At 43.2% G+C, this 27,825-nt stretch overlaps 1 protein-coding gene across 2 annotated transcripts; it reads right to left on the bottom strand.

Moving 5' to 3' along the window:
* On the bottom strand, positions 1-25,956 carry ppp2r3a (protein phosphatase 2, regulatory subunit B'', alpha). Of its 2 annotated transcripts, none has more exons than XM_070842289.1 (12): positions 23,182-25,956; positions 7,904-8,188; positions 7,453-7,556; positions 6,317-6,419; positions 6,095-6,169; positions 4,299-4,542; positions 3,623-3,671; positions 3,437-3,526; positions 3,083-3,258; positions 2,840-2,958; positions 2,615-2,721; positions 1-2,479 (listed from the first exon to the last, which is right to left on the bottom strand). In XM_070842289.1, the coding sequence occupies exons 1-12, from the start codon at positions 25,954-25,956 to the stop codon at positions 2,383-2,385; spliced, it is 4,224 nt and encodes a 1,407-aa protein (XP_070698390.1). In that variant the 3' UTR covers positions 1-2,382. The 2 variants fall into 2 exon arrangements, with proteins under 2 accessions (XP_070698390.1, XP_070698391.1); XM_070842290.1 differs by lacking the exon at positions 23,182-25,956 and adding an exon at positions 9,731-9,862.
* Positions 25,957-27,825: the final 1,869 nt, after the last annotated feature.

Genomic DNA, 27,825 nt, shown 5'->3' with positions numbered 1-27,825 from the left:
TATTCTTGAAACATCTTTATTTAAACTTTTTAACTTCAGACAAAAGCAACAAATAACCGGAGGAGGCAAAGGAAGGAAGGTATGAAGAAAGAAAGAAAGAAAGAAAAAAGAAAGAAAGAAAGAAAAGTGATGCAGAGAAAGAAAACCATGCCAATACAACAACCATCTGGATTTGAACAGATCTCAGCGTACTCAAGTCTCCTCTGCACAGAGAGTACACCAAAGTAAAAGTCTTCACTCTACCTCTTACAGTAGAGATGCAATTTCAAAATAAAAGTCTTGCATGGCTTCTTTCATTACCTGACGCTGCATGTGTGAGCACCAGAACACTTTACATAGAGCCAGAAAGTTATCAACCGGAGACACCCCATTGCCTTCAACAGTTCCTCTTGAATACTGTCTGGATGGATCTCCTTGAGTGTGTGTGATTGTTTGTGTGGCCACAGCAGTGAAAGTCTCAGAGGTCTCCATATGAGATGTCTCTCATACTTTTTGTGATTGTCAGATAAGTCTCCCAGAGGATTCCCCCTCTTATGCTGATGAAATCCACTGTGCATCGAACACACAAACATACACTCATCTAACATAATTTACCCCCCTATCCCGAGCCACACAGTGGCACAGCAAATACAAACCATCAAAAATACATCAATACTCAGAGCCGTTATATCTATAATGGCTTATTGTTAATGTAATCTTTATAATAATATAGTTTAATACACAGTCAGGCACATTTACAATGGCTATAGAGCAGATGGGGATACTCAAGGTCCTTCAGGCCTTACAGCATCCACTAGCTCTCGTTTTCCCTTTCAATAGAAACTACTGTGTGGTGTGTGTAAGTGTCTCTGTGTACAGTAAGTGCCAGTAAAGAAGGTATATGCCACAGAATTTGAAGCCATTGTGGACAAGTGCTGTCCTATTCCTAATCAAAATGTTATACAAACATGCACACACATACACACAGACACACACTCACACTCATACACACACACACAGACCCCCCCCTTTTCTAAAACTTTGGCAAATAAAACCAAACCAATCTGCAGGCTAGATACCGCTAGAGCTATGAGAATGTTGTTTTTTTTTTTCATAATTTGGGTGAAATGACACTTTAAGAAGCATCCATAGTGATTTGTGTCATGGGGAGAATGGACATCAGAACATTTTATAAACAAATGGTTTAGGTCAATAAGATTTTTATGCAGAAAAATGACCATTTTTGGCATAACAGATCAAAGTAATTACCAGGTACTGTACACAATCAACAAGGATGTGAGGAAAACATACAGTGGGATGTGCTTGATACTTGCATGAGACTGACACGAGCAACTCACATTTCTTATGTGTATCTATTGCGCTATTACAACTGTTGCAGGTGGAAATGTGTGTGGGCAACTCTACCAGAGAGTTTGATATGTTTGTCAGCATGCATCATTTCATGTGCATTCATCTCACTGTGACCTGATAAAGAATCAGTGTACTGAAGTGTATGGCTGGTACATTTCTGCCCCTGTAGTCAGAGACTTTTTAGAAATGACTACAATGGCAGTCCAGAGGTGGAGCGCTGATAATGCCGCACTAATAATAGAGCAGCTCAGGCTGTGTGGTGAATTGAACTCTCCCGGCCTTAATGCATCGTGCACATCACTAATGGTGTGCAGTAGCAAAAAGTGACCACTGAGAGGTGCTGTTACAAACACCCAACCTGTTACATGATTCCTCCCTGAAGGGACTGGAGGTTTAACTACTTCCTTTACAAGGAACACAGTGACAAGCTGCACAGGCAGCAGTTTTCTAATGGCAGTGTCTGTCTGTATGCATCATGTTTGGTGACAGTGGCAGTGCCTGTAACTATAATTATTGGTTTGTGGCTCCTTGTTTCTCCAACTAGGAGTCTATTTGTGTAACTGACAGTCTACCCGTCTGTCAACCTTTAGCACAGTGACAGTTGAAAATTCAGGTGATTGTCTTCTGGCAGGATTGTCAGTAGAGCATTCACAATGGTAATTACAATATATTACAGTTTTTTTTCCTTGATTCCTTTTAGAGCTTATTGTACACTTTTCCTTTCATCACTGGCTTTGTTCTCTCAGAAGTGAAGAGCTGGAGGCAGTGACATTGTTTTCTGTATGAATACAGATGCGTTATTGCACCAGCCACAGAAAAGTACTGGTTTAAGGTCACTCACACACACACAAAAACTGATGAGTCCATTCTGAGAAGATTCCAGAGTCTTTGAAAAACAGATGCCAAAATCATTGTCTCTCTCTGTCTTTACATCCATGTATTTTTTGATGCATCCATCCAAAGGGGCCATATGTCACTTTGTTCCTGTTTGTTTTCCATAGAGAAAAGCCCAGGAATTCCAGGAAATGAGTTTTATGCTGACAGGTCAGATATGACCAGTTTTTCCATTTTATTCCCAATCTCTCCAGGGACTTGGAGCTCCTCTGATTCATAGTCATCATCAAATGACCTGGGAGCACAGAGTAGAACTGGTTAATTGTTACTGCATACATTTTATACTAAGCCTATTCAAAAGACTGATTGCATTTCCAATCTTGGGAAATGCATGCAGGCATGCATGTAAGTGTGAGTGTGTGTGCCGTACCCCTCATGTAGCTGCTCATTTGCAGTCTCCTCTGCTACCAGTATCTCATACTCCTCTGAAGCATATTTATCCCAATCAGATGGCTCTGGACCTTCACTATCAATGTCCTGGAACAACACATGCATGCCAAAAATATGAGTATGTTACAGGTATTGGCAAAAAATGATTTACCTTTGGATTGACAGCTCCTATAATATAACTGAATATTACATATAAGAGATGCACCTTTTGTACAGCAAATGGGTCTCTTTGTTCATGGTCCAGGTATTTCTCCAGGTTGAAGAAGGTGTCAAAGAATATGTGAGCCATCCGGCAGCGCTTCAAATCACCAAGGGTTATCTTACCTGGAAAATAATGACAGTGAGGTAAAAAGCGATAGTACGGTAAAAAGGGTGATGGTTGGGTTTGGATTTCCCATAAAGAGAAATAATTAATAAGCCCCAAGGGTGAGCTAGTACTGGTGCTAACCTTGGCTCTCAGGTTTGACCAGGTCGAGCATCTGGCAGAGCAAATCCTGGAAAGGCAGAGGTTCGATGCCCATCCTTTCCATCCTCTCACACTGTTCCTCATAGAAATACTCCAACTCAAACATGGAGAGCACACCATCACCATCCATGTCCATGCAGCGGAACCAGTACTCTATGCTGGAGAGAGAAATGAAAAATGCACACAGAGTTACACACCACATACAGACGCAAACACTACAAACTATGGGAGAAGTGAATATGCAAATTAAGCATGTGACATCCAGCTGGAACGTAGCATATGCAGAGATGCACAGATAGCTGCTCAGTTACACAGAACCAAGCAACTGTGTGGTACCTGGTGGGATTTTTCTTGTCTTCCTCAGATATTAGGAACCAGACGAACTCAGCGTAGCTCATCCTGCCCTCTCTCGGCACAGCGTTACCCCTGGAAACAAGAGAGGCACGGCAATTCACATTCAGTACTGCCATTCTGGTGAAGTAATCAGCTCCTCTCGGTTTATACGTGTGTGTTTCCACTTACCGAGTAACGGCCCCTGAAAACAGTCTTTCAATAATTCTGTTTGAAGATGCTGTCAGAGGAGAGAATGAGAAAAATCAGCAAATGTGATTTCGTTCAAATACACAGAAACAAATGGACACTGTTAGAGACCATTGCGCACACAGTGCACTCACTTGCGTAAGTAGTGAGTAAGTGAATTAAATTTTGGCTAAATGATCGTGTAATGCAGTTAACAGTGTAATCCAATGCACACGAAACAGCATGAAAGTGTTGAGAGTTGGACAAACAGATAATGTTTTTTTTGCAATAGCTAGTGAGGGCCCAGCAAATGGAAAATGAATGTGCAAAAGCCAAAGACAGTCTGCTTCTGATTCTTTACTGGCATCCAATTCATATTAAATTAATAAGAAAAAAAATGAGCCTAATATCACAAAGCACAAATTTGCCTACAGCAGGGAGAGGTGTCATATGCTTTTAATTTGTACAGCACATGTCCCCTCTCACTTGTGCTCTGTCCTTTGATAGAGGGTGTTGGCTTCATATTGACGACTTCATGTCACTGATTTTATGTTTTAGATTTTGAAATAATATTTGTTTTGCCTTTAGGCCTACATTCTTTTTCTGAAATACTTGATTTTTAGAGAGAACAACCACCATGTGTGGAAAGTAAACCCTTTGCTCTTAAAGCTGATCATACCATGGTCGTTGTATCTTGCTAGGTCTTTGGGGTCGATGTAGAGGTCATGGTCGGTGTCCAGCTCCCAGAACTTGCAGTAGATGACATAGAAGTGTTCGTAGGAAAAGTAGTCAGTGATCTGGTTGATGTCATCCTCCTCCTCCAGCAGGGCCAAAGTCTGTAAGAAGTTGCTCCGGCGCAGCTCCATCATGGTCATACGACCGGTCCACGAGCGGTTAACCACGTAGAATATCCGTTGGATCACCTGGGATAAAAGAGTAGCAAAATGGTGCTGATTAGCATGAGTGAATAGTTTTCTGGTAGGTAGATAAGAAGAGTCAAAAGACACTTAGGTTATACCATAAAGTCTTATGGTGTTAAAGGCACAGAAAGTTATGATGTAAATATTACAGAATTGAATGTAAAAGCTCCACAATAATACCGTAGAGATTAGGATGATATTTGCCACCTCTATTCTCAATCAATCAATGACTTCATTTATCCCCAAAAGGCAATTGGTTGTGCAAAAGTGAAACACAAAACACAAGATAAAAGCACAAAGCATTTGAGCACATCATAAATACAAAACACAAATCAGTAAAAAGAAAAAAAGAGAACAATTAGAAAAAAGAGCATTTTGAATTTTAAGATAATTTGGGTCCTGAGTGGGTATATGTGCTCATGTTACAGTTCCAGAGTTAAGTTGAGAGATGACACAAGGGTATGAAACGTTTTTCTATCTAATGGGAGTCTAAAAAGGGATCCAGAAGCTCTGACACTGATGAGAGCCGTCAGGCTGGATGGACTCTGCTTTCAGTCTATGAATATAGCACGAAATTAGCATGGTACCTATATAGGAACTCTGATCCAGACTTATTGAATATATTTCTCACCTTGCCATGAGAGAGATATGCCAACAAGAATCTATATTTTTGGAATTGTACTTTGTATTCTTCATTCATACAGTAGCATGAGTGACACAGGTATTTAGCATACAATGGAAACAAAAGGGTCCGGACGCGCTGTCCCTGAAACAAAACACGTAGGCTTAGTAAAGAGCGGATTAGCACCCATTTCCTGGTACATGGACCTCACAGGGCTACTAATGTCTCATACAGTAGCGGGTCAGCTGGCCTTAACTGAAGGAAGTGTCTTAATATGGGCATGTACAGGGTCGGGGTCTGTGCTGCAGCGGGCTGTAGGGGGCATCAGTGTTTCCATGATGTCATCACACGCTGACGTACCGCAGCGTGGACTTCTCTGCATGTCTGCACTGCTACACAAAAAATAATCGACTTCTAAAGCTCGTGCTGCAGCTGTCCCATCCACATACATGCCCCCCCACACACATTGCTGACAATGTAGGAGTAAATTCTGAGAAGTCTCTGATATCTGATACTGATCTGCAGTGAAACTCCTTATTAATGACTGATTAATGTTATATTATTATACTTCATTGGTGGATTATTATTACTGATGCATTTACAATGTAAGCTGACTTTATAGTTGTAGCTAGTCAAGGTGGTTTTTATTTTTATTTCATTTTTTTATGTTGGAAAGTTTAATCTATAATAATACATATACATTATATGAAATATGTAAAACTACTAGTAAACAAAGCTGACAAATACATATAATGGGGTACAATATTAAGTATAAAGGAAGGAAGTACAAGGTTTCATAATAGAGATAATTAAGCAAAGGTGAAGGTAAATCAAAACTTCCTCAGTTACTTACAGTTATTTTTATGGAGAATGTTAAAATACATTCTTATTATGAAATATAAAAAGACTGAAATCAGTTTTGATGCCATTTACCGTTGTTATGTAGCGGGAATGGAATTCAGGTGCATCCTTCAGAAATGTAAGCCCAGGGTGTGTATCCACTATGTCCTAATCAAGAAAACAGAAGGAACGGGAAAAGTACAAATTATATCATTTAGATTAGAAGTTTGTGGTAAATACAGAGGGCAGCACAGAGCTTGTGTAATGTTTTACTCAGTCATCTGATTTACTGATGGTGAAGGTGAAGACGTTTACCTGCAGTAGAGGAATAAAGTCCTCCTGCTCCAGGTAGTTACAGCCAGGTTTGGATAGCAGGTAAATAAACCTTGATGCATCATCGTGGCAACTGTGCAACAACCTGCAGGAGAGGAGAGGAGAGGAGAGGAGAGGAGAGGAGAGGAGAGGAGAGGAGAGGAGAGGAGAGGAGAGGAGAGGAGAAGTTTTGGGAGACATTTAACATCATAACCTGATTGGAGTTATGATGTAATATTTCTAAGACTTGGATGAACAAGAAGTCTGTCTTGTTCATGCCAATCATTTGAGTTAGGCAAAGAGGACCTTTACCGGTATCTACAGATTTGCCACTTCTTTTTGCAGGAAATAGGGAGCATTGATTCAGTTGAACCCTCAAGAATAACACAGATACTAATTGATGCATATAACTTAAAAAACTCTAAAGCCATTGTAGGCAAACTATATAAGGGTCTCACTTCAATGAACAAAAACTCAACTGTCTATATAAAGCAATGTTGGGAAAAAGAAATTAACATAGTATTAGCAGAAGAAGAATGGCATCAAGTCTGGTTAACCCAGTGTTCCACCACCAACTCCTTCTTTTGGAGAGATTCTTGTTGGAAAAATCTGCCTCAGCAGACCATGCTCATGTCTTTTGGTCATGTCCACATATTCAGCCTTTCTGGAGAGGAGTGGGGCATTTAATATCAGAGACTCTGGACTTGAAACCAGACTTTTCTTTTGCTTTCCTCTACCTGGGCAAAATCCCCAGTGACCTCTGTAAAAGTGACAAATACCTCCTGAAGATCTTTATGGCTGCAAGCAAGAAAGCGATAACAAAGTCCTTCTTATTAATATAATCAACTCCATCCGCTCAATGGAAAAGATGACATTCTCACTTCGACTCCAGAAGGAGAAGGGGGATAAATACTGGGAAAAATGGGACTACTGTAACCATATAGACTCTTAGCAATCATATCTTTGGTTCTCTATGTGAAATTTTGTACCTGTACCCTCTTGCCCTGGCTTACTGTAATTCTTCTTTTTCCCAGCCCTCACCTGTTTGTGTTTTTTTTGTTGTTGCTTTTGCTGCTGTTTATTGCAAAAAAAATAAATAAATAAAAAGTTAAAAAAAAAAAAAAAGAAGTCTGTCTTACTTCCTCCAGGTTGCCACGAAGGAGTGAACGGAGACAAAGCCCGTCCTCTCACCACCCGCTGAGTAGAACATGGGGGCCTTCCAGTAGAGTGGACACCCGCATGCCTGAGCAGAAACACAAATAACTCAGTACCTTACTCTGAAAAAAACATTTCATACTGTACTTTACCACATTGTCTGTTTCCTAGAATCTGGGATGGCACTGATTAAAAAGGGAGTGGCAGCATAAAAACAGCACTGTATCAACCAGGGCCAATGAGAAACAAAACTGTCTCCAGAAAATATTTATGGAATAAATCAGTGTGGTAGGTAAACTTTGGTAAACATTAATATTAATGTTAATGTTAAACATTAAGTAAATGTTTAAGCTTTTGTTATACTAAAAAGGTATTCAGTAAATGGTGTTTTTTTAGAATTCTGAACTTTGTCATTTCCTTTGTTAAATTGCTCACCTTTGCGATCTTGCCCATTTCATATATGTCAGCCTTCTCCTCCTCAAACTCAGTGAAAGCTTTCTCAATGGCAGATATGGCTGCGTCGTGGTTGGCGGCCGGGCCCAGGGCAGGGAGCCCACGGGGGTAGTAGAACCTGGGAATGTTGATGGCAGGGGGAGGAGGGGTGACAATCACCGGAGCCGGAGGAGGGCTGGGCGAGCGTGGTGTGGGGGCAGGTGTGGCTGTGGCCAGGGCGGGGGCTGGTGGAGGTGTGCCTGGTTTCTTCTCTGGTTTGGACTGGACCTGAAAAGCGAGAGGGGAGATCATGTGTGGGAATGGACAAGCAAAGTTGTGGGTAATTGTCTGTGGTGGTGGGTTCACACTTAGTATTTGCAAATTGCTCATCAGTTACAGCAGCTTACTGTTCCACGACGAAACCACACTCCTGCATAGCATTTTGAATACTAACTGACTCAGCACTTATAGCTATATTGCTGCATGGTTTTGACCTGATCCAAATGTATAAATCCCCTTCTTTTCCTAAATACATGTTAATTTTTATGGGAAGTAACTAAGAACATGCTAAGAGATAAAGAACTTGCCCCCGAAGCTGTAGACAAGACACAACTTCATTTATTGGGGATAAAAGGACCCATGTAAGGGATGTGGTGGAAACTCCCAATGAGTCATAAACATACATACAAACAATGAGAGACTTGTTTTACAATCTGTCAGTCACTAAGCACTACACTACAAAGCACTCAGCATTTAAGACTGATTTACTGTTTGGCAGAAAAAGTTCCAGGTAGCATAAAACTATGCTGTTCATTTAAAACCTTTACTAACTCCAGAGGCAAATAAACAGCACACACGGCAGCAGTACCACTGTATTTATGACAGTTTGATCAAGCCCTTGTGCACACACACTGGTATGCACATCAATAAAGAATGTACATTAGCGCTACACAAATTGAACAACACTATGGATTGCAAAAATGGGCCTACATTAGAAAAAACGAATAATATGTCTAACATTGGGAAGCACTCGCTGAAAATTCAAGTTTTAAATCTTTATGTCATGTTTCACAATAATTCCAAGAATTTAGATTGCTTTCTGCAATCAAATGACAAGCAGGAAAGAAGAAAAACGCTTCAGTGAGTTCCAGACAGCTATTTCTATTTGATGTGCAAGACAAGACTCAGTTCATGTAACAGAGACAAAAAAATGCATCCACACACAGTGGACTGTCCTCAGGGAGAGCTCTGAACAGAATTCTTTTATTATCAACTCTATACTCTATTATCTAATTCACAAGGCAGCTACTGACGCTACAAGAAACGAGTGATGACACTTTTGCTGTAGTTCAAGGGCGGTGATGCAAAAAGCTACAGAATTAACTTAGTGAAATGGAAAGGTCTGAAACCAGGTGCATGGTGTATTTGCTGTGTGTCTTCACAAGGGCCTCCAACCTGTGTGTACTGAGCAGGACAGCTGTAGCGGTCCTCCCCCTCCCACTCTCCTTCACAGAGTTCATTCTATCACTCTATTCCTGCACCTCCTGCCCTATTAATACCCTGCTGGTATCTGCCTCAGAATAGTTTGTAGTCCCTGGCATGTCACTCTGTGTGTATGAGAGCAACAAGATGAATCTACTGTATGTGTGTGTGTGTATAATATATGAACATCTGTGTACGCCTATGTGTGTAAAAGAAAGAAACAAAGAAAGAGACCTACATTTAGAGATTGTTGGATGTGAGCGTATTTTTGTGCATCTGACATATTTCTCATCTTGCATGCATGTCCAAACCTGCACCCTGTCCATCCTGCTCATTGCACAGACTGACCTGTTGCTGCTGGAAGGACTTAAGTCTCTTCTTGAAGCGTGAGGGGAGGACAAAGTCACACCCCCTGGCCAGAAAGGCCAGCTCCCCCCTGAGGTCAGGGTCCCGGCGCAACGACGTCTCTTTGATCATCATGGTGGGGGCTGAGACACGAAACCCCCCACCAGACACGGCCACCGGTGCGGCTACTGACACGGCGACTACAGACGGACCAGCTTGCCCGTCAACCAAACTACCGCTGGGAAGGAAATCGAGCGGACTGTAGCAAAGAAGTCCACTTAACAGCTCAGATATCCAGGAACCAAAAAAATGGCCAAACACCTCAGGAGGGCATATGTTTGATTTCTGGCAAAACACCCTTTGGCAATCACTCACTCACAAAATCTCTCTCCTCCAGGCTCCACTTGTATGTACAGGCTCCCAAAGCAGTAGTCCAGCAGTGTATCTGTACAAAGAGATGTTCCTTAAGACTCCCGTGCTACAATGCAGAGCAGGAGGCAGAACCATGGTACTGGGCTGTTTTTGGCCAATCACAGCTCCAACAGCAACTTCTCTCTGGGCAAAGAACCTGTGGTATCCCCCGGTCAGCTCTGGATGCATGCATTTGGTGCAGTCTCACTGGTGCCTGCCGCTCCAAGCTGGGCTCTGAGAAACTGCACTTAGAAACATGAGCCATGCCGGGATCTGGCAACACACACACACACAGCAAACCGGCTGTCCTGAGCATTGGGGGGGGGGGGGGGTCCTCCTCAGTCCCTGCCTTTGACTAAAGTTAGCTACTGGGACGTTACAACTCAAAGTGAGTCCGGCTGAAATAATTTCTCCGCACACAGGAAGGATGGTTCAGCATGAGCCGAAAGGACAAGTAAGCCGAAATATTTATCATAGAGGTAATTTGGGATGTAGTGATGAATCAGCAGGCAAAGCACCTGTTAAATCTGTTGACATACAGTTATTTCGTTGGTTATTGCTGGGAGACTTAAAGTAGTGTTCCATTTTGTTAAATAATCAAACTCTTTATAGACCGCAACAGCTAAAATGAGCTGAAACTAATAATTATTACTGTGATTGATCATCTTTTTAAATAACTGATTATGCTATTAAATAAAATGTCAGAAAATAAGGCTGCAACAAAAAATTATTTTTGTCATTATGATTAATCTGATATAATTTTCTCCATTAACTGTTGAATTGTTTGCTCTATAAAATGATAGAAAAAGGCATAAATAGCCATCATAATTTCCTGTAGCCCGAGGTGATGTCTTCTTATTTGTATGTCTTCCCCAAAATATTGAGTTTACTAGTACATAATAGAAAGAAGAACTGCAAATCCTCACATTTGAGAAGCTGAAACAAGGGAAGTTCCGGCATTTTTGCTACAAAAATGACATAATGATTCATCATTCATTTACAAAATAGTTACAATTATTTTTGTAATGATCTACTAAGTGATAAAGTGATTAACTGAATGAATGATTAACTGAATTCTTATACATAAAGAATACTCTGAAGTAAAAATACAAACATGTTTCTAACCTTGATAAAGTAACATATATAGTAGTAGCTAAACAATAGTTATTATAAATAGATGAGAGTATAGATTTCCAATACAACATCCTCCATCTGCCAGGAAGCCCTAAATCTGCCCTCTCCTCCCACGCTGCCAGATGAAGCCAGTGCCACTTCAGTAGCAGCACCAATCTGAAGCCCGACAGTGCAAGAGGGGATCCCTCAGGACAGACAGGCGTGCCCTTCTTTAATCCTGTCCAGATAAAATCCCTCCTAGACTAAGACACCAAACTAAATGTTTGCCATATAACTGTTTACACATATTGCACCATGTACTGTATATCAATGATTGCCGCTGACTGTCAAAGAAAAGGAAACCATCAATTTCTCAGAATCTGTTGGCGCAGTAAACACAGATGCCACTGAGGTTGTGTTTCAGAGCAGCATCAGATGGAGAGTCTAGTGCCCTCTAGTGCTATAATGGGCTCCATTAGTATAGTAACTAGTGAGACAGAGGGATACATTTATCACTGCTGTTGGATGAAAACTTGACAGGAACTAAGGAGAACAGATTTTCTCCTTGGAAAGTGGCCTAAGAACTAAGGGGCCTTGAAAACCTTTCAAAACAGATATATTTCATCACTTTGTGTTAATATCTGTGCATCATTAACAGGATAGAGCAAGTAACAGATGAGTCTCTCTCTCACTAGCCATGTCCAAAACATTCAGAACGTGTCCATGTGACTTTCCAGAAAATTAAGTGAGTCACCTTGGGTTTTAGGGTAACTCCTCTCAGTTCACTGTACGCCCTACTGAATTCTTTGGAGCAACTGGACTCTGTACGAAAGCCAAGGTCAAATACCAATCCCACACACACACACACACACACACACACAGTCTTCTTTCTGTTCACTTCTCACCTCCGTGCTGCAGGGGGAAACATAATACAATCACTATCTTGTGTCTATCAACAAATGAGCACAATCTGAGGATCGCACAACTGCCATCTCACCAGCCTTTCAAGTCATGTTGAATCCCTCACCCCTCCCTCTCCACCCCCAACCGCCCACCCCACCCGTGTCTGCTGCTCGGGCCGATCACTGAAAGTTAGTTGCCGCCACTTCCTCGGCACCACCTCATCAACTGTAGCGACGCACTTGATATCATAAATCTCTGCATAAAGAGATTCGTGTGTGTGCATGTAACTGTGTTAGTGTGACTGTCTGTGTGTAAAGGGAGCCAACGCAGATGCCACCGGGCAGCTGTGTGCTCTTTTCCTGTCTGACTGACAGTCGGTGTAACCCTGCCCTCTCAAAAAGCCCCTGCTTGGTCCCAGTACCGGCCTCTCAGTCTTGTGAGACTTAAACTTGACTCCAGCTTTTAGAATATTTGTTACTCTAGCTGGCACATCAGCAAAATGAATAAAATGGTTCAATTACCAAGATGTGAAGACTGTGAGGATACTGTGTGAGCCAACTGCTTAAAGATTTTCTACTCCAGCATGCGGGCCAGTAGCTGCAGTGTGCTCAGGTGACATGAAAATAACGTGTGGGACAAACTGTTCCTAATGGGACAGATACATAAGGTCAGCAATGATGTGTGATATCAGTTCTGTGGGCGCACAAACCCATGCCTTTATTTGCTCCTATTCTATATAAAATGCTACGACAATAAGACCTGGAATTACGGTTTTAAATTTCAAGGTGGTACGGTATGTTATTGTATTATATTGTATATAATGTTATATTGTCTTAAATCTGCAGTAATCAACATTCTTTTACTAACAATGGATGTAATGACTATTTGTAATGTGAAAGGGGTCACTCCTAGGGGTACGCCCACAGAGGATAAGCACCTGACTCTGCAGTTCCCCCCAGCTTTACAGCGCTTTAGCATCATTGATTCATCATCGTCATCATCATTTGATTTTTTTGGCCCAAAACTTTAACGTTTTGGTTCTGTCTTAAACTTTTCTTCAACCCCATATCTGGGGCATACATATCTGTATGCAACCTACTACCATAAGGCACACAGACAGACTTGCAATGGCCCGTGCAATGGACTTGCGTAGATCAGGTGGTCAGAAACATGACTCCACGTGAGCTCCGATGTTGCTCTGTGTCTGCTGGATGCGTAAATAGGCAACTGTTTGCCAACATGTTCACTGTATCGACTTTACTTTATGATTTTGTGTCAAAAGCTTGCTCTGCTGTCCACAAATGGCCAAAATAAATAATAATAATGATCAAAATCAATGAAAAATGTCACATTATAGTCTTTTAATACATGGACTAATCCTAAAAAAGAACAAAATCTAAATTACTATGATATTGGTACATAATATATTTAGCTTACAATGTTGAGAAATACAAATGCTCTTTTTCATTCATTCAGTCATATAAATATGTTTTAATTGATATTTGTAAGAATTTAAAAATTATTGTATTCCTTTAAGATGCTCAGTCAAGGACAGAAAAGGCAGGCAGACAGGATGAGAGGAATGTGGAAGCAAGGGCACAAAAGCTGATTGAAGTTTGTGGGGTGGGACTGAGCAACAGGTGTGTATAAGTGTGTGTTGAGTGTTATGTCTGCAAATGCTTTCCTCCGCCCACCACACAAACCTAATCCGACCCCACTGCTATAGGAACAGGTGAGTCAGCAGCCTTCACGGCATTGATCACATAAATGCATGATGGGAAGAGCAGGGGAAGCAAAGCGGAGGATCAGTTGTCCAATGACAACTGTCGCCTTTGGCCAACTGTTAAATACACACTGGACGGGCACACATGCCTTCCTAAAGGGATTAATTAGCACATAAGCATTGATACATGTGTCTAATTTGTCTGGTATATCATGTGTGTGTGTGTTTGTGTTTGCGTGTGTGTGTGTGTGTGTGTGTGTGTGTGTGTGTGTGTGTGTGTGTGCGTGCACATATGTCTTGATGTATCCAGTTAACAGGAACTGCCTCTTCCAGTCTTTCAGAGAGGTTGAATAGTGTGAACATAACAACTTCCTAAACACACAACCACACACACACACACACACCTGCTCTGTGAAAATGGCTATGTGCTTGTGTGTAAAATTAACTGTGTAAATATAGCAACCGATTTCATGTTTATTTTTATTTCAGGCACTGGGCAGACTTCACACACATACACATGGATGCACACATGGCAACACACTCACACAGACACACACACACATGCACTAGGTACTCAAGTTGGTAGAGTTATGATCAGGCATTTAACTAGACAGCTCAATCACATCACTTCTATTATTGTTTCATTTTCTAATTTGCAATTTAATGCGTTATAATATGATTTAGAACTACATAGGAAATACTTTGACCCTGTGAACAACCTAAATATTAAAATTATCAAATTATTTACACATGTTTTTATTTGCTTTTCCAGTAAGTATAAATACAGGTTTATAAATCAAGTCTTCAATAGGCTGATTACTTTATTGACAAGTGTGAGTTCTTATGTAAGTTATCCTGATATTTTTATGTGATGTTTTTTTTTAATACTTGCAGTGAAAACTAACTGTCCAGTGGACCTGACATGACATGAGATAGGCGACTCCTCCTCCCCATCTCTGTCATTATACACACGCTCACTTTAGACCAGGCCTGCCAAATGCCATCTCCATGGCGATAACCCTTTCCCTGGATTGAGTGGCGGGTGGAATGCTCCCAGAGTCACTGTGCCAGCAACAGGAAATGCAGTTCACATCGCTGCTCTATTCTTTATTCCCAGTCTCACTTCCTCTCAAGGACACACACACACACACGCTAAGTTGCCTTGGAAACCTCCTCCCTAAACTGCTGACAATTAACCGAGCTTGCGTGCTGCTTCCGTGACAGTTGAAGTGACTCAGTGCTGGCCATGGTCTACCTCACATCTGAATGGGAGGAGGACAACATTGGAACAGTTAAAGACACAGCTGTTCATCAGCACACAACATTTTGTGATAAAAACACCACCAGCTGGTTTGCGTTGTACATCCTGTTGCTAGTAGCAACGACTACTAGCACAATTCTGCAGCATTTGCTGTTTACACTCACTCCAATTTGTCACATCAGTGATCTAATTACTACTTAGCCTTAAATGCTCGCGGAGCGTTATTGTTGTGGGTATTATTATCTCTAATTACATAGCACCTCTGTGTTTCTGCAAACAGTTGGTGCTAATCAAGCTAACCATATACCCAAGGAAACTAAAAAAGAAGAGTCATGACTTCATCATATAAATATTATAATCCTCCGTTTGGTGCCAGACTTTGGTGCCAGTTTGATTGAAGTCAATTGAAGGTTTATGTAGAAACACACTACAACCCAACATATCTACATGGTATGACTTTTGATGAAGAAATGCCTCAATTCAATCGATCACTTTTCCAAAAGTGCACATTTATTCATCTCTTCATCTCCAAATAGTATCCAAACCTGATAACAGACATACTTCACAAGGCTCATGCCGAGTCAGACTTTCAACTGTGGCACCAATTGACTACACCAATTATGTGTTATGTTCCTATGGGGATATAAAGGAATAGTTTGACATTTTGGGAAATACACACAACTACATGCAGCATCCGTTAGCTTAGCATAGCAGAAAGACATAGGGAATGGGGGCAAACAGCCAGCTAGTCCAATGATAACAAACTCCACCTCTAAAGCTCACCAACACATTATACCTGGTTTATTTAATACATACAAATACAGCTGTGTAAAAATAACAGTTTACTTATTTTAGGGGGGTTATGTGCCAGACCAGAGGGGACTTCAGCAGGTTGTTGCCCCCAGCTAAGGGGCCACATAGCCCATTGTAAGACTGCGACGTCTTGTTTTTACAAATCAGTTTTTGTATGCATGAAACAAATGAGATCTATCATGTTTCTTCCTGGCACGAGGGAAGGTGCGAGTTACTGCACTGCATGTCTGAGCAAGGATATTTTATAGTTAAACATAAAATAACAGTAACTATAAGCCAATAGTGCAGTAAACACATTTGTAATTTACTTTTTCAAATAATAAATATATATATATTATATATATATATTTTTTTTACTATTTTGCAGTTTCTCTTTGGCCTGCAAAGCTCTATCCTACATGTACTCTTCCAGCATGTCATTCTGAATAACTGCATCACAATAAAACATAAACTTGAAATTTTAAGGCAATATAGTTGCCTCAATAACCACAAGAGGAATTGTTTAATGCAATGACAGGATTTATCGACAGTTTCACTTCTTGTGTCACTTTACTGTCTATTTCCAGGAGGGTGGCTCAGCTACATCATCAAAAAAAGCTGCCCAGTAAATCACCTCCCTCAGCAGGAACAGCAGCTTGTCAACAAGTAATCTTTAATAACAACATACTCGATGCCTTCACTGGATAGCTTAGTCTTTTTTATATTTATTCTCATAGCTATCAGGGCAAGTTTTGCATTACATTCCCATGGCTATCTTAGGATTTAGAGTAAGCAAGCTACGCTACGTCAGCAATATTGATGGGCCTCAGCCTGCAGCTGCAGTGAGAGAGCTGTCACTAGAGTGCAGTAAGAGACTTCACACAGCCAATGGCAGAGCAGATGAGCTCCTGTTTCCTCTCGTTTTCAGAGAGAGGAGTAAAGATAGACAGGAATGTCAGGAGGGAGAAATGTGTCAGCATTAAGATGTAGTCACTGCACAAGCCATTGCCCATTTTGCTGTGGCTGTGCGATATTGATAAGAAATCTTAGTAGGAGATGGTCAGAAAGCACTGAAGAATGCACATTAGAATATGCATAAGAAGAGGGATGTAGGATGCTAAAAAGTACAGTGTGTTGCCTTGTTAGTGATCCTAAACCACAAACCATTTAGATGCATGAAACAAACCACTTTAACATACTTTTACCATTCACCTTGAACAGCAATTTCCCAGTAAACTATTTCACTCAAGCATTCCACAGAAGACGACTGCCTCTGTATCTTGCACCATCCTTTCCTCTCAGCAGTCACTTCATTATAATGTCACAATCATGGCATATTGTGTCATTGTTTCAAGACAGGAAAGTTGATTAAAATCAGTTAAAAGCAGTTTAAGAAATGGGAGAGCTTGCGAAAACCTACTTGGGCAATAAATTCTGATGTAGGAAATCCCAGTGTTAGTTCACAGATCATCCTGTAGATGGAGCTATAGATCCTCCTCATATAAAGAAAAAACAATTGTGAGGTTGGCCTGCAAGGGCTGGGAGTCGCTAGAGGGTGGCAGCTCTCTGTTTCTTACCATGTCTACTATTGTCAAACACCCAATCCTTACAGGAGAGCCAAGGTCTGACAGAGGATGCTGGTGTCTGGAGGCCTTTTACGCTTTGCTCCAGCTCCCTCATCTCTCATCATTCACTGCCAAAATTAAAATCCTGAAATCACCTTAGACGACAGAGTGAGAGGTTCATATGTTGAAAACCGTATGCTAACAGATCACCAAATGGCTCCAAACAAGTAAAAACATGCATTTGTAATTAATGACACATTATTATGTCTGGTGCAGTAACTCAGTTGTAAAAAAAAAAATAAGAAAAACTAATCTAATTAGGCCAACATTACAAGCATACAGTTTTTATTTAATTCATTCTGAATTATTTTTGGTGCATTAAAAGTTTTGAAAGCATGCATGAAAATGTTTTCAGATAATAAATCCTCACACTCTTGTCTTGATTAACCAGTGAGATTATCTCACACTGATGCAGTTTTCTGGAGAAAACCCCCAGCCCAGTTTGGGTGAAGCTGGGTGGAGGCTGAGTTCAAAGGGAGGGTGAGGTTAAGCAGGGAGACTGTACGGAGATGGGTGGGAGGGGTGGGCGGCACCCAGGCTTCTACCGAGTCGTGATGTTCTGGGACATTGGCGAACTCTTTCACATGGAAACAAACACACATACTCAAATACAGACACGTACACACAGCCAGCCACACCCACATCAACACAGTCAGTACTCTGAAATAAACCTAACACACATCCAGTCTTCATTTGATCTCCCCTGGTGCCATGATTCTGCGATTGAGCCCCCATCAGCCAATCAGATTGCGCAACTGATATTCTGGGGTAGGGGAGTCCCACCAGCTACCTACTGGTCATAAACATGTTGTGGTGGTTTCCATGGTGACTCAGAGGGAGGCCCACAGAGTTATGCAGCTGTGCCTCCCACTGAGCTACAAACTTTTCAGATGAAAGAGTGACGAGCATTAAAAAAAAAAAAAAAAAAAGTCTTGCTCGCATGTGTGTGTGTGCATACAAGCATCTGTGCAAGTGCACACACTCCAGCAGAGCACACTGCACTGGAAACAGCAGTTGGATGCTATCCCAGCCTGCACTGGGAGTGGTGAATCATGATGTCACTTACGTAAAAGTGAGTGTGTGTGTGTGTGTGTGTGTGTGTGTGTGTGTGTGTGTGTGTGTGTGTGTGTGTGTGTGTGTGTGTGTGTGTGTGTGTGTGTGTGTGTGAGTGAGTGTGAGTGTGAGTGTGGCCAAATGTTAATGAAGTCCACCATTTTTTCTGAGTGTGTGTGCCTGTGTATGTGTTGGAACTCGGGTGTGTGTGTGTGTGTGTGTGTGTGTGTGTGTGGTGAATATTCCATTGTCCACGCTAACCTTGGATGGTATGAGCAGTATTGGAAAAGTCCTCTCATAGCAACACAGGCCCCTTTCTGGGAGTGCATTGTGTGTGTGTGTGTGTGTGTGTGTGTGTGTGTGTGTGTGTAAATGAATGCGCCCATCTGTGTGCTTGTACACCTAGGTTGAAACAGGCGTGTTTCCCCGCTTGGCCGAGGTTCCTGCTGTGACCTTATTTCCTGTGGAAGAAGCCGAGGAATGATGTCATCCTCGCCGACCCAGAATCAACAACTGTACACTGCAAGCCCCCCCCCCCCCCCCCCCCCCCCCCCCCCAACTCCATCCCCCTCCCCCAGTATGAGTCTCTTTTGCATCTCTGTTCTTTTTCATTGCCTGTTCCTCTTCTTCTATAGCTCCTTATGAATTCCTCTTTTCTCTAAGTCAACTTCTCCGATAACAAAAAACTTCTCCCTCCTGCAGTCTCACAAAGGGATTCATTCATTCAGCTGTCCCGTCTTTCTGTAATTTCCTTTCTACCTCCACGCGTATTTTTTTTATTGCTCCTTCTATCTTACTTTCAAGGCTCCTTATGCCAAAAAGTGGTAGGTTTCTGTCTGCAAGGTCAATAGTTCTTTTCCTCAGTTGGCTAACAAACACGAACAGGAAAAGAGGAACACTGACTCATGGAAGAGGACTGTTGCTGCACTGTTGTTTTCAGATGAGAATAAGTTGAACTGTATGACTATGAAACACTGGTATATCCACAAAGCAATTCAATTATAATTAAGTGAATGGTAAACCTCTGATCAGACAGATTACACAGCTACAGTTGGCTGCATTTCTCTTTGGTTTTGGGGGTTGTGTAATCGTATCTGCAAGTTTTGATGGAGTGAAGTGGGTGTTGCAGTCTTACTACGAGACAGTAGGCTGCTCACTTTTCTGACAAAAAAGTCAATTCACTCACACGGTGTGTTGTCGCCTTGCCGCCACAAAGGACAGTTAATTCCACTGAAGGACATCTTTCAATTTGGCAATGGCCATGTTACCACTTTCAACCCAAAAATGATTCATTTTTCAGCAGACGTCGCAATTAGGGTCCAGAAAGTGTGAAGTGAAGCGCTTCCAACTCCTCACCAGTTACCTGAGGGAAACCCTCCAGCACACCCTAACCTGAGCCTAACCGTAACTGACTAGCTCTATTCTAGCCTCGCAACACATTCAAAGCAGTTGGTAAAATCACTCAAATCAGCTGGGGGTTAATTAAGCCATCAGAATGGCAGCTCTGGATACAGCCAGGAGGGTGGACGTGTCTCTAAATCATGTCACTATTGGCTGCACTGAAACGACCCTACTGACACAAAAACACACAGGTCAAATTTGGAGAAGGGCAATGTGCTCTCAAATATCTCATCTTATGTTTCCCAAAAACACAGAGAGGGGAGGAGAAAGACTGACCAACTGCCACTGAAAGGCCATTGACCTAAAGTACCACGAGAGATTTAGTCGACTCTGCTTGCAGCATCAGTGCTGCCACATTTCACCGCTCTGAGTTTGACTGTTGTAGAGTCTGATTTATATCAGCTGACCTCCTTGTCTCCATGGAGATTAATGGGTGTGCTCTGACAGGTGCAGGTGCTGTATTAGTCTGCCAGCAGAAGAACCACCAAAAAAAATGTGTGCACAGACACACACACACACACACACACACACACAGATGAGGATGCTACTGCCAGTGGCCAGTGTCATCCCGGAGAGCTTAGCACAGCTTCCCATCAAAGCCATGGCACTGCCAAGGAAAACACAGCTACAAATTTCCAAGGTGGAGTGTGTAAGTAGTTGTGTGTGGCAGTGCAAGGGCATTTTCTCACTAGTGTGTGAGGGGGCTTGCCTTGTTTATAGTTTGATTGGCGGTTTAATGTGCAACTGAAGCAGGAGGAGGGGTTTGGCACCAGGGCATATTAGCATAATTCCCAGAGTGCCAGAGTTGGTATTGGGTGTCGGAGAGCTATTCCCAAACTCAGCTGTGACCCACAGTAGCACTGGGTCAGCTTACCCATGGGCCAACAAACAGACACACACACGCACACACACGCACACACACTTGTGCAAACACACAATCATTAAATGAGATTCATTTGAATACATCTGCATGCACATCCATATGCATGAACACATATATAATTTCAGACACATACATGAACACCTGGACATTTAAGAAAGTCTAGATGCACACACAACACACAAACAAACATGGACACCATCACACACCCACACACACATATATGCAGGTTCATTTACACTGTGGCGACAGTGAGTCTGTTAGCAGGATGCCATAGTACAGAGGGGCGGACAGATTTAGGTCTCCCTCACACCTAGCTCTGCCAGGGGTGGAGGGGGTTTGAGGGTAACGATACCGTTAACACTCAGTGTGCCAACAGATGCCCCCCACATCCTACCCCACTTTGCCCCAACCTTCCTGCTGTGCTCCAATCAGCACCTCTCATTGGGTTGCTCTGCCCTCCACACAGCAACAACTGTTATTCACCGCTCCCAAAATAACACTGCGGCCAATCACAGGGCAGAAAGGGAAGTGGTGGTCAACGTAGACTGACGTCTTGACTGCAGGTGAAAGAAGGACACTAAGGAAAAAAGCAAGTGGGCCACAGACGCAGGACAAAAAGGAAAGCATAAAGTGAAAGACCGAAAGGCGCAAGAATGGCAAAACGTTACAAGAGACGTGGAGGCTGAGGAGGAGAAAAACAAAAGCAGAGGGGAAAGAGTAATAGTTAGGCAGACAGAGGACGGAGGAGGAATGAGATCGTGTAATGATGTGTTCGGGTGCTGGCTGTTCTGTTCTGACTGTGGCAGCTACCATGGTAACCTCATAAATAGGTGCCCTACATATCAGCAGGGCATAAGGTTACACAGTCAGTAAATAAACACACACACACAAACAGCAGTGGGAGATCGGTGAGGAGAAGGAGGGATGATGGGAGAGCAAAAAAAACAAACAGATTAGTAAATGGGAAAAACATAAAAGGAGTGAGGCAAGGAGAGAGGAAAAACATGAGTAATGATTTGATATTCTGTGTAGGTGTCATTGTGTGTTTGTGTGTCATACATAATTACCTGAATCTACAATGTGCAGTACCCACATCAGAGACACGCTGAGGTAACCCCTTTCTAAGTTTATTCACTACAATATCTTGTGCTCACAAAGTCACAGACACATAAAAACACACGCTCCAATTGCTCACCCTCTCTCTCCCTCTGTAGCAAAACCTAAATTACCTTTAAATATTCCCCAAGGTGGAAAGGAGAGCTAACACACGCGCACATATACACATTCTCGATTCAAAACACAAGTTAGAAACCAGGAAAAGTCAACAAAGAGCCACTCCTAACACAATGAACTGTTCTGTTCCATGATGCTGAGTGCCAGCGATTTATTCAAGCCCAGATAGGGAAACTGTATGAGCGTGTTCATCACAGTTAATGAATACTATTCACCACAGCCCATCAATTACAGTAGCATCAACCCCGTTGTGTCACAGCGCTTGGGCGTTTTACATGACATGAATTGAAAGTAATAGCGTCTCTCTTTGAAACTGTCTGTTCTCAATCTAATGCTGTCAATCACTTTGCGTCTTGGTTCCTGTATGTCTGTCACTCTCACTCTCAGTCTATTTACTTCTTACAGCATGGTGACAGTATCATTTAAAGTACGTATTCGGATGATGCTGCTGCTGCTGTATTATCACCCAGACCCTTAATTAATATTATCAGTTTACTCAACTAAACTAACTGCTATTAAACATCTTTATTATGCGCAACTACAGTAAGCCTGAATTAAATCAAAGCTGCACAGCATATAGAATATCCTCCAAAGTCACCAAAAAGGGTGTCCCAGCTCTGCTCTCTGTTCTAACTCTTATTTGCAACAGATTGGTTTAGTACCGTAATCAAAATACCAAAAGTGATATCTACAAAGCAGTGAGTTAAGCCGCGTTTCCACCAGCACTACTCGGCTCAACTCGACTCGACTCGGCACGGTTTGGTTGCGTTTCCACCAGCGTGGACCAGACACAAAGAATAATCATTTAGGTCTAGGATGTGCAGTTTTCTGACACTGCATGATTTAACCCCTCAACATTCCTATTCTTTTAAATCCAAGAGGAGTTTTGAATATAATAAATGTGCAAAATAAAACCTGATAGTTGTGCTGATACATGGGTAATCATGCAGCTGCCTGGAGTCTGAAACTACAATGTGCTGTAAATGTCTGGTTGGCTCTTTGGCTGTCAATTGCATTTGACAGTGGCTTTAATTTTAGGGTGTGTCTTTCACTTACTCGGATCACCTCTGGAGTCTGCTGGATGAGGAGGGTTGAACCAGTGTCTCTCACAGCGGTAGGGTCAACGGCAGCATCTCTTGCGGCAACTACAACTGGGATGGCAGCAGGGACGGGAGCTTCTGGTGCAGCCACAGGCGTAGGTTCGGCTGAATCTGAGGAGGAATCCAAGCCTCCAGGTGCAGGGATGGCTTTTGAAATAGTTTCACCTGTAGAAGCTTCTGGCACATTTTCAACTTCTGTCACTTTTTCAGCTGCCAACGATACCTCAGTTGTAGGCTCAGGTATCGGTGTAGACTGAGGTTTTGGGGCAGCATCAGTTGTAGGTTTGGGTGCAGGTTCTGATAAAGCATCGCAAACAGCTTCAGATACTGCAGTTATAGGTGTCGGTGCAGGGGAAACTGCTGGTGAATTTGCCAGGGACTGTTTTGGCGGTATAGTCGGGACAGTGTTTGTGTGCATGGATGAAGTGGTGGGAGCAGCTGGTGGGTTTAGCGGGGTGTCAGCCCTGCCGGTGCTGGCCAGAGTGTCCTGCAGGAGCCTCATCACCTCCCGTTCCTTCCCGCTGTTCCTCTCAGCACTCCCTGTGCTCCCTGCCCCAGAATCCACCAGCTCCTGGGCAAAACTCTCAATGCTCTCCAGGATCCTCAACAGCAGTGCCCCATCCTCCTCCTCTCCCACCACAGCTTCAGTGTTCTCTCCATGGGGAATGAGACTCTGGGGAGTCCTGGAGGTAGGGCCATTCATGGCTAGGTGGCTGTCTGGCTTTTGGACTTGGAAGTGGGCCATTTTGAGCTGAGTGGGGGCCTCACTGGAAATCATTCCCTGGCCTCCGTCTCTCCTCCTAGTTTTGGCTGGGAGTGGAGGCTCCATGTTTCTGGGGTTGCTCATACTCTGAGACAGATTCTCCAAGTCCATCAGCAGCTTGTCAATGTCATCATTCCTGTGTGAGACAGCTTTGGGTGCTGAGGCTGTTAATGAGGCAGAGGAAGGCCAAGTGGGGCTGTAGCCAAGGCTGGCCGGCAAAGAGTTGTGGAGTATGTGGGGTTGGGAAAGGTGCATGTGCTGACCCAAAGTTGTCCCATTTTTGTTAGGAATGATGTTTATCCCTGTGATTGGAGCGTGTGTCTGTTGTGAGATTTGTTCTGGTGTCTTGCCCACATCCGTTTCCTCCTCCTCAATATAAAGAGCCTCCATGGGGGATGCTGGAGGAGTGTGTGTGTACTGTGGGGTCGGGGAGGTACGAAGAGGGGAAGGAGAGTGTGTTGGAGAGGAGCTGGATGGAGAGCATGTGACAGATGGGGGAGAGAGTGTGTGTTGTGTGATAGAAGACGGATGCGGATGTTGTAGTCCATTGGTAAGTGGAGTGGCTCTGGACGGAGAGCTTTGGACTGGTTTGGTATGGATGGAGTCTGATTTCAAAGAAGATGAGGAGGAAGATGAAACAGATGAGGCAGAAAAAGGTGTAGAATGAGGAACAGTCTTAGGGATGGGAGGTGACTGCACCACATCCTCGTAGCGAGGAGGTTGCTCATTCCCAAATATTGGAGAGAACGGCCCCTGCTGGATGGAGTGAAGAGTGTTGAACAGCTCAGTCAGATCACTGTGCCCACTCCCAGGCACACCCTGACCCCCCTGCCCACTGCCTCCCAAGTTTCCAATTCCCTCCAGCTCCAGAGGTAGTCTCTTTAAATAGGAGCTAAGTCGGGTCATCACAGCCCGATACACACTGTCAGGACTGGCTCCTCCTTCCTCTGGCCCTCCACCAGCTTTGCGTCTGATACACTGCTTGATGATGTCAGTGCATTTCTTTAGGTCTTCAGAACATTTAAGTAGGATGTCAAGGCAGGCACGGATGTCCTCCCCACCTGCTCCCCCAGCGCCTGCCTCCGCTCGTGTCTTCTCCAGCAGACGGGCAATGAGGTTCTCCTCTCCTAAGGCATTGCGGTACAGGGAGGCCACTGCGTTCAGACTTTGGTCCAAAGACCCAATACTCGATAGGGTGCCTGTTGATCCACCGCCCACTTTACTGATAGCTGACAAGGTGCCTGTGCTGTTCTTTAGCTTTGTCTCCTCAAGACCTGCTCCTTTCCCTGGAACAAATGGCGGCAGGTTCTCATCATTACAAGTGACTGTGCCGTTCGTCACACCATTAATTGTTCCATTTGTTGTGATGTTAGAGCTGAAGTGGCCATAGATGATCTCCAGGTCAGTGGAACGACGACTGAAAGAGTCAGGACGGACTTTACGACCTTTCCGGAAGGTGACGTGGCTGGAGGAGGAGAGGCGAAGCTTGTCAAAAGAAAACTCTTTGAGCTTACCACTGGCCAGGTTGATGGCCTCCTCAGTAATATCCTTCAGACTGCTGGAGGAGCTCAGGTTCCCAGTCGATCCTCCGCTAGTGGGGGCCTTTTTACCACGCCACGTGGGGCTGTCTTCCCCTAAACACAAATTGCCACTGCTGCCTGCCCTCTCAAGACCACCATTATAACTAGAATCCATGGTAACATTAATTTTACCATGGTTAGGAAGTAACTGGGTGATCATGTTATGGGAGTGTGTGGGTAAATTGTTTGGGTCAGTGTATGCAGGATCAGGTGCAATAAGTAGCTCTGAGCAGGTGCCACGGTGTGCGACAGTACAGTCCAGTCCCTGGGACAGTGCCCCACATGGCCCTGAGCAGTAGTGCACAGCATGGGAGTGAGTGCGCCGGTCTACTACAACACTGTTGTAGCAGCTCACACTGCTCACCACTACACGATAGGCTGCTGCCATTGTGACCAATGTCCTTCAGGGCATAGGAAGGGGAAAATAATATCAAAGTTAAAAACAAAAACAATATAGCTTAAACAAAAAAGTTAATTATGCTTTGTTAAAACTCCTTCAGTTGAGAGAGAAAAACAGTTTAAGTCTAAATACTGAATCATTTTGCTGAAAAACCCCAAAAAACAAAACAATAAACACCAGGAAAAAATACAACTTCCAAGGAAAATATCCTTATGCGAGCTTTAAAGGGATCCACTCTCTTGCAGAGGAAAAGAATTCCTTGTCTGAGATCTCTGGGCCTCTTAATAACAGCTGTAAGGTTCCTCCTCTCTCCACAGGCACCTACTCCGTTTCCTCTCTAGCAGCAGCTCATTAGCCACTAATGATAGCTGTGGAGGATGGCAACAGCAGAAGATCCGGCTGGGGTATCACCCATCTCTCCAAAGTAGCAGCCCCAGGGGCCTAATCCGAGGCCAGCGAGGCCTTAACATTGCACCAGCTCAGGCTCATCCCCTGGGCAATGAGATGTAGAAGGAACCCCCTTATCTCACTCTGTGGTTTCTGAAGTCCTGACGGAGCTGAGAACCGTTCGCTGATTCTGACACAGCTGCAAAATAGCAGGGGACCGACCACAGATGGCCAACTGCCTCTTTCTTTTTGTGCCTGTGTGTCAGTCCTGCACTCTCTCCTGCCCCTTCCGTCTCCCGCTGTCAGCCATGTGTCAGAGGAAGTGTGTGTTTCTGACAGGAGGACACCACCTGTGAGTCAGCACAGAGGGGAGGGATTGAAGGAGGAGAGAGGGTGAGAAAGAGGGAAAGGGAAAACAGAGGCAGAGAAAGTAAATCATTAAGACAGTTATCAAGAGGTGGATCATTGTGAATGTGAGTGCATGAGAGTGCATCTGTATGCATAAATATGGAGCTGAGTATGAGCAAGACACCCTCCCTCCAGCTATCATCCAGATGACAGCTGATATGAGGATTTAGCTGCCGGATCATCAAAAAGCCTGCAAACCACACATCAACCTCAAATACACACAGAGACATATACAGATCAAAAGGAGGGCAGAAAGGAAGACTTAGAGGCATGGAGGGTTAAACAGGCAAAATAGAAAAAATATGTGACTCCCACTCTTGTTACAGCAGAGCTACATAGTTTTCTCTAAACTGGCTGAGAAATCACAACTCAGCAAAAGAGAGGCAGATCTGTCGAACACGAACACCTGCTGCTTTCACATTCACTGTCAATCCTATATAAAGTTTGTAAAGGCCATAAAAAAAAGTATTATTCTGTTTTATTGTGTGTTTCATTCTGTTCAACTTCCAGTGCTTCAGAGGGTTCACAAAAAGATTCACATGCACAAGGAGTAAAAGACAGAAACACACTGCCAAACCCAACAAAAGTACTGAAATAGGAGTAACAGTGTGACCTTAAACTCGACTAGGACAGCCGATCCAGACTCTGCACTGTCTGTATCAAAGAGCACCATAGCTGCTCCTTTTATATAAGCCTAAATAAAACTAATAAAACCTCCTCACAGGGCTGTAAAACCTGACTTGAAAATGAAAACTTTTTGGTTTGCAGATAAACCTTCACTTCTGAAGTGTGCGTATTGAGAGACAGCTTTGTACAGTAAAAGAAGTCAAACAATGTGTAAATACCAGTATGCCACATACCAGGAACTAACAGAGCGTGACTGGAAGGTAAACACATTGTGCAGTAAACCTGCAAGATAGACTGACTGGTGCAGTGATTTAAAGGTTGTCTAAAGAGTGAAAAGATCCGACATGTAAGAACCAAATTCTTTCATTCCTGCTTTGTTTTGCTCTCATTCTCTTGTATGTTTCTCGTCCACTCTCTATGTATCCTCCTCCTCTA

The sequence above is a fragment of the Pempheris klunzingeri genome, chromosome 13, assembly GCF_042242105.1.
Source record: "Pempheris klunzingeri isolate RE-2024b chromosome 13, fPemKlu1.hap1, whole genome shotgun sequence".
Classification (NCBI taxonomy): domain Eukaryota; kingdom Metazoa; phylum Chordata; class Actinopteri; order Acropomatiformes; family Pempheridae; genus Pempheris; species Pempheris klunzingeri.
The sequence above is the reverse complement of the archived record's forward strand: the minus strand, read 5'-3'. Positions and strand labels throughout refer to the sequence as shown.

What these genes read in the sequence shown, in the direction of transcription:
- ppp2r3a (XM_070842289.1), bottom strand. Translation starts at nt 25,956, where the DNA reads ATGGCAGCAGCCTATCGTGTAGTGGTGAGCAGTGTGAGCTGCTACAAC. An exon ending in AGACTCCAGAGGTGATCCGA is followed by an intron (nt 8,189 to 23,181) that starts GTAAGTGAAAGA and finishes CTCGCTTTTCAG; the next exon opens with GTCCAGTCCAAACCAGAGAA. An exon ending in GACAAGAAAAATCCCACCAG is followed by an intron (nt 3,259 to 3,436) that starts GTACCACACAGT and finishes TTCTCTCTCCAG; the next exon opens with CATAGAGTACTGGTTCCGCT.